General features: G+C 38.7%; 1 protein-coding gene across 1 annotated transcript; it reads left to right on the top strand.

Moving 5' to 3' along the window:
* Positions 1-1,522: 1,522 nt before the first annotated feature.
* LOC146734050 (uncharacterized protein F54H12.2-like) lies at positions 1,523-2,218 on the top strand. Its single transcript, XM_085508505.1, has one exon. The coding sequence runs from the start codon at positions 1,523-1,525 to the stop codon at positions 2,216-2,218; it is 696 nt and encodes a 231-aa protein (XP_085364631.1).
* The last annotated feature ends 5,418 nt before the right edge of the window (positions 2,219-7,636 follow it).

Raw genomic sequence — 7,636 nt, 5'->3', positions numbered from 1 at the left:
AGTAAAACCAAACACGTTTTCAAGAAAGGATACCTGCCCAATTGGACCGAAGAGGTATTCACGATTGTTGGACGCCTCAATACGCAACCACCTGTTTACAAAATTTCAGATTACAACGGTGAAATGTTGGAAGGTACTTTCTACGAAGAAGAACTTCAGAAAATAGTAAAAGAAGGATGATGCACTGTACATTGTGGAGAAAGTACTGCGCAAGAGAAAACGTAAAGGCCGTGTGGAATATTTCGTTAAGTGGCGTGGGTATGACGATTCGTTTAATTCTTGGATCAGGGACTTGGAACGTTTATAAATACCTTTCACACGATGACCTGATTCATTTCAAAGACCATCATGTCGGGGCAGGATTTCTTTTTGACGCTCCCTAGTAATGCCTCGCTTGATGTGTTCCCTAACAACACGTTGACAAAATACACTGTCAAACTACCGAGAACGGTTTCGTTAGATGGCAATTGGGAAGTAGCGTTGGCCGACATCCACTACCCAAATTCATGGTACAATGTTGTACATAGTGAAAATAGGATCTTTTACGATGCCTCACCCAGTCTGAGAGATCACGGAGAAGTGAAATTGAATCCGGGCTACTACAACTCGATCGAAATGATTTTAGACGTGATTCGAGAAAAAGGTCTGCCAGATGATGATGACATATAATTCGAGGTCTAGGAGAGTGACCATTGCGGTCGAAGAAGGAGCTCGTGTAATCTTGATGGGGGGATTGGCCGAACTGTTAGGATTTCCCACAAATACAACAATTACAAACGAAAGACGCACTAGTCCCTACCTTGCCGATGTTAGAAGTTTGTATTCCCTCTACGTGTATTGCAATATAGTCGAACACCAAATGGTCGGTGATGTTTCCGTACCTCTCTTGAGAATAGTCAACATTGAAGGAACCCACGGTGATAGCGTCAATCACACTTACAACAAACCATACTTTCTCCCAATTCGAACGTCAACATTCGAGACTGTGGAGATTGATATAAGGTCTGATACGGGAGAGAAGGTGCCATTTCAACGTGGGCGTGTGATCGTGCTCGTCCTTCGCTAGTGTGAAGAAAAAGAAAATGAACAGACATCGACCTTACACTCCCCACGTGGGGGTTTATAGAAATTACTACATGAATCAGATTGGACGGGGATCTGTATTTTCTGGCGCGAGACTGCAACGCGGATATGGAATCGGAAGTATGTTTTCTGGATTGGCGAGATCGGCCGCACCTCTGTTAACACAAGGTCTGAAAGCAGTGGCAAAACCAGCGCTCGATGCCGGTTTGGGTATTCTAGGTGACGTTGTACAAGGGAAAAACTTTAAAAAAGCGGCTTCGAGTAGAGCAAAGACTGCGGGTCGTCAAATTACTTCTTCAGTATTAAGCAATTTATTTGGAAGACCCTCTCAAACAGGGCGAGGACGCAGCATCAAAAGGAAGAAGACAACAACGAGACGTGTCATTTCTTCCAAGGCTAAGAAGAGGAGAAGATCTCCGGATATATTCGACTGAACATCATGGCTTTTGTACACGAACACTCCTGCGAATGTGCAAAGACGGAACTCGATCTCTTTACTATTCCTCCGACACAGACAAGTATTGAAAAAGGAAGTTATGAAGAGGTAAACCCACTCACGAATATAGCCGATGGTCCGATCGAATTCGTAATACCTTCGGCCGGAAGTGACTACATCGATATTGGTTCTACGCTTTTGCACATCAAGGCTAAAATCACGAATGCCAACGGAAGTAATTTGGCTGCGGACGCCACTGTAGGGCCTGCAAACTTGTGGTTGCATTCCCTCTTCAATCAAATCGATGTGTACCTGAATGGAAAGCAGATTTCGGACGCATCTCCTACTTATTCTTACAGAGCCATGACCGAAACGCTATTGAATTATGGAGGGGACGCCAAATCAACGCAGATTGGTGCTGCAATATTTGAGAAGGACACTGCTGGAAAAATGAATGTCGCAAACCCGAGAGCCGATGATGATGATGCTAACATGGGACTCAAACGTCGATACGCATATACATCGCTCAGTAAGACGGTCGACATGATCGAACGAATACACAGAGACATATTTTTTCAACCAAAGTATTTACTCAATGGGGTGGAAGTTAGACTGAAATTACATCGAATATTAAGCAATTCCTTCAAGTTTCGACGACAAATCAGTTCACCCTCTCGCTTGACCACACAGTGTAACTGAATAATGAATGGTTCAGATAATTTCTTTTTAAAATGAGCGGATTAGACCAATACAATGTAATGCATTTTATTATTCGGGCAATATTTGTAAAATAAATGATTGAATGTATTTATTCATTTCTTTCTTTCTTTCTTACGAAAAGCGCACGCTTTAAAGAGTGTTCCTCTTTGAGCACATCGTTATTTCCCAAATTACATTTCGGTTGTCCTGTGACAATTACGCATATATCTTTCTGTAGTATATGTTCACCGAAACAAGTGTAAATATATGTAGCCCATCATCATTTTTTTTCATTCAAAATCTTTCTTTTACTCAACCTACAGTGCCAATTCTGAGGCTAATTTCAACGTAACAAAATAACATAGGGTACAAGGCGATATATTCTATCAGATTTGTTCTGTGCAACACTCCCGGTATAAAGTACGTCACAATAGCAGCAGCCTGTTCTACATTGGTGTTAGGCCTGAATACACGGTGTTGTCATAGTGTTGCTATATCATGATCCATAGCGGTACGGTGTTGTGTGGGCCGGCGATCTAATACAATTAACGCCCACTCTGACAACGACGTGGATCGAGGGCTACATGGTGTATAATATAACTGGTCATATACATCTGCCACCTCAGGCAACCGGTATTTGTATACGACCTAGACAGGGGGGACTATGCGATCACATGATACTATATTAGTTGAAAACTATTCTTAGCTATTACATGACAACACGTCACTATTCAGTCATACAGTTTTATTGTCCTATTGTTATTAAATTACTCGTGATCGTAAAGTCCATAGTTCATTGGTGTGTATGTGTCAAGTAAACATTGCGGCAGTTTCCATGCCATGCCCGCAATATTTTCTCATAATTCAGTGGGGTGTTGATATAATTATTGTATATATTTACATTACTATAATGTATGCTCGTGAAGTTCATGGGATTTTTTCAATTATCATTGGTCAATACCAAGTATAAATATCAAATCAAGCTATTGTGTAATATAATAGGTTTGATTCAATAATTTGTCGTGAACCTTATAGATAAGTATGCATTTCAAGCAATTATCACAGAGTAATTGTTTCGGTGAAACACATTTCAGTTCGAATAATTCTCCGAAGCAAACACAGTGTCACTGTTTTGATGTTATCGACGACTCATGAGAATTTCCATTAAAAAAATAAATAAAGTTGTCGTGAACATTGTAACTGTTGAAAACTAAATTCCCTTGAGCGAAAAATATCACATCAGAATAATTCAGAAGTAACGCAAATTTATGACAATCAGAAAAATTCATCTGACCTCTTAGGTTATACTTCCGAACTATTATTATATTATATATTTAAGTAATAAACTCGCCGAAGTCGGGTAAATGCACATTTCACGACATATTGTGCAATATCAAGTGGTGTACCCAACTTCGGCGGGGGATTATTGCTATTATATTATACCAGTATATTGACAAAAATGTGCACAACAACAGATACCTTTTCTGACCTTTCACTGACTGTGTCAACGCCATTTGAAATACAGGGTCGTGTACAGTTTGTACAGTTTTAATCATTAATACAACGGATTTTCCACGTTTTCATTCCGGAGTTTGTACAATTTGGACTGTAATTTGCCCATTGAAAGTACAGTAGTGAAATAAACCGCTTTTGTGACTCATTATCTACTTGAAACTGTGGATATTTGACGTTCTGCGGTACTTGGTTCGACCGAAGTTTGAGACAAGCTGGCTCCCGGTGGTGTATCATGTACAGTGACAGGCACGGCGACCAGCACTGCAACCTCAGTCCCAATATCTGATGCGGATACATCTTTAGTATAACCAATATTTTGTGACAGTATGCCTGACAAGTTTTGTCGTTGTTCTGAGGTAAGTTTATTGGTGTAAGATAGGATTCTCGCATCGTTTTTGTGACACGTACATGATATGCCCTGTCTCAACTCCAGCCGAATGAAGGACTTTCCACGCCGGCGCTCTGTACAGTGGAAATTACCTTCATCATCTCCTGTCATTTATTTATCCATAGAAGAGAATTACAATACCATATATCGTCGTCGAATTCTGCGTTGTCCCGTGTTCTTTGAAACAGATGGCAATTACCCGGGTGCAATTTCAATGCAATTTTGTCAGCAAGAATTTGATGCCGCAACGGGACACCGGTTGTTATTAGTGGCAAACATTTTTGCCTGTGACTTTTTTTTGCATTTTTTTTCGCCCTTCAATCCCTCAATCTCATCTAGTTGGTCACCAGTTAAACTTAAAGATCATGTTTTCTTTGTTGGAGGTTCGCGTGCATTTAGGCGCCGCCCCTCACGGTGTTAAGGGACGGTAGTTTAGGTTTGTGTGGCGTTGCAACTTTACGACAGGTTGTCATTGAGCTATGGTTAAAATATTGGTGGGTTAGAAGTATTGGTTTAGAAGTATTGATTTGGCAAATATTAGTCGTGATATCAGCTGTAAGCACATTGCGGGTGCAGTTTGAGCCCGGGAGGCACTTGGGGCTGGTCGAGTATTACGCATGTGCGTTCTTAATTTTGCGGAGGGAGGGATACATTTTTCTAATGTCCGCAAAAAACAAAAGGCATACTTTTCAAAAGACGGACAGCTACAGGTCAAACAGAAAGTCCGAAATTTATCGAAAAAAATGTTTTAGTTTTTGTTATTTTGCAGTACACCCATTTGTCCTAAATCTGTTAGCCAAGTGCCCCCACCGGTGGGGGGTGGGGGTGAATTAAAAAAACACTCAGTACACCTATCGGTGTACATTATACATTCGGGGTCATAATTGACAAATTAATCTAACAGTACTTTTTTATATTAAAGAAATACAACAACATAGCAATCTAAATAGTATGATAACCATAGTTAGACATGAATATTCATGTAGTACCCTGCAGACGAGGTACTTGGGTGTATCACGCCACCATATTTACTGCACGTGAAAATAACCCTGTTTTTTCCGTGCGAGTGACGGCCATTTGTAAACGTCACACACATGTCATTTACAGACCATTCAACCAAACAATACAATGTCGTATATTCAAGATAATAATGACACAACCATTTGGTTTGGCTGTTTATTAGTTCACACATAAAATAGGGTATGACGTTTTTTTCAAACGCATCAATTAGAGGAAGCGTCCTTCTTTAATTCCTCTCGTTGGTGTAAGATCGCCAAATCTATAAATAGATTCAAAATTAGAATTCGCATTCAAGAGACCAACGCTAAAGCAAATCACCTAGTCTACACAGCGCCCTCATACTGAATTGAGTTGTGTGTTTCTTAAATATTCCAATGTTCGCACCCATGTATTATTTACTGAGTATTCGTATATGAAAAGCTGTTCAATTTCAACTAAACCTCATGAAATAGTACAGCATAATGAAATAGAACTTGCAAAATACTAAATTGCGAACACTGGTACTTGTGCTTTATCAGGGGATGAAATTTCCCTTCAACTACCATCAGTGGAGTTGACGAATTATGGCGCTGTCACAAAACTAAATTGACTATGACCTATTGTAAAAATAAAAAAAAATACTGAATACGATCAAGATACTACATTAAACCTTCAGCAGTTTTGGAATAAAAGTATTCTTTTCGAAGATAAAAAACACAGCGACGAAGTTGCTGCCAACAAAAATATCATTGGGAATGTATTACACTTAGCTGCAACAAAGAACAAAAAAAGCTTCACAAAATGCCAAATCCCAGAGACAATCACAGAAAAATATATCTTGAACAAAAAATGCTCTTCGCTGAGCACCTTTTCTAATTTCATGAAATAAACAATAGTCTTCACACGCGATATACGTCACGTGGTGTTTATATCATGTAGTGCGTTGACTGTGGCACTTAAATCGATTGGAACATTTTTGACGATACAGAGCACACACTAGTCTTACATATAAGTAAACAATACATGTATTATATGATTTTTTTTTATTTATTCATTTAATCATTGAGTCAGCAATATATAATTCGGGACAGTCGTTGATATAGTTGTAATCGCGTACATCCAAAGTATACATTACTCCCATAACTACGTTATCAGCGATATTGCAAATCTCAAATTCATTAACTTAATTAATATTTCAAATTATGTAATCAATATCTAAAAATAAGCTTGAATAAGCTTACTCCAATGAAAGATATTTTAACATTTTGCGTTCACTACTATAGCGATGTTAATCGCCGTTCATCAAAGGTAACGCATTACGGATATGCATTCACTGTTTTTAGTTATATCGTCACTAAGTACCTGTATTGGGATCGTAGATTTAGTGCATTGCATGTCACGTTATCACATCATATTCTGTGCTCGTGAACTGTGAATGTTTGGCAAGCATGTGTTTACTCTTCGCCGTAACTATCCGCCGACGTTGTATAAAACAAACTATGACTATACGATCTGATAGAACAACACATCACATTACTTCGCAGAATTCAGAAATATATCTACATCGGTATGCAGAGCAAATAAATTATTTTAAGTCAGTTGTATTCCGTAAATTGTAAGAGATGATTTGCATTTTATTATTAATACTACTGAATAGAATGTGTTAATTCTATTATAGGTGTATTATAATGTCCATATTGCTAAACAAATGTATGTATTGTTTTATTTTACACAAACAAGGTTTTGGTTTGGCTGTTTATTATTTCACAAAGAAAATAGGGTTTGACATTTTTTTTCAAACTTATCAATTAGGGGAAGCGTTCTTTTTTAATTGTTGGTGTAATATCGCCAAGTCTATAGATATATTCAAAACAAAAATTCGCATTCAAGAGACCAACGGTAAAGCAATTCGCCTAGTCTACACAGCGCCCTCATACTGAATTGAGTTGTGTTTTCAAATATTCAATGTTTGCACCCATGTATTATTTACTGGGTATTCGTATATGAAAAGCTGTTAAATTTCAACTAAACCTCATGAAATAGTACAGCATAATGAAATATAACTTGCAAAATACTAATTTTCAAACACTTGTATCTGTGCTTTATCAGGAGATGAAATTTGAATTCATTTAAAGAAATCTAACACCCGAAATAGACGTAGTGAATGGGCTCGTGGTCACCAGGTATAGCGAGTTTCAGGCAAAATCCCCTTTCAGCCTCCGTTATATTGTGAACAATTGCAGTGAAATTGCACCCGATAATTGCCTTCTATTTCTGTACAGAGCGCCGGCGTGCAAAGTCATTCAATCGGCCAGAGTTGAGACAAGGCATATCATGTACATGTCACAAAAACGATGCGAGAATCCGATCTTATACGTTCAAACTCGCCCCAGAACAACGACAAAACTTGTCAAGCACACTGTCACAAAATATTGGTTATACCAAAGATGTATCCAGATCAGATGTTGGGACTGAGGTCGCCGCGCCGGTCACTGTACATGATACACCACCACGAC

This window comes from Saccoglossus kowalevskii, chromosome 15, assembly GCF_978046115.1.
Source record: "Saccoglossus kowalevskii chromosome 15, keSacKowa6.1, whole genome shotgun sequence".
In the NCBI taxonomy this organism is placed as follows: Eukaryota; Metazoa; Hemichordata; class Enteropneusta; family Harrimaniidae; genus Saccoglossus; species Saccoglossus kowalevskii.
Note: the sequence above shows the minus strand (reverse complement) of the source record. Positions and strands in the feature narration are given on the sequence as shown.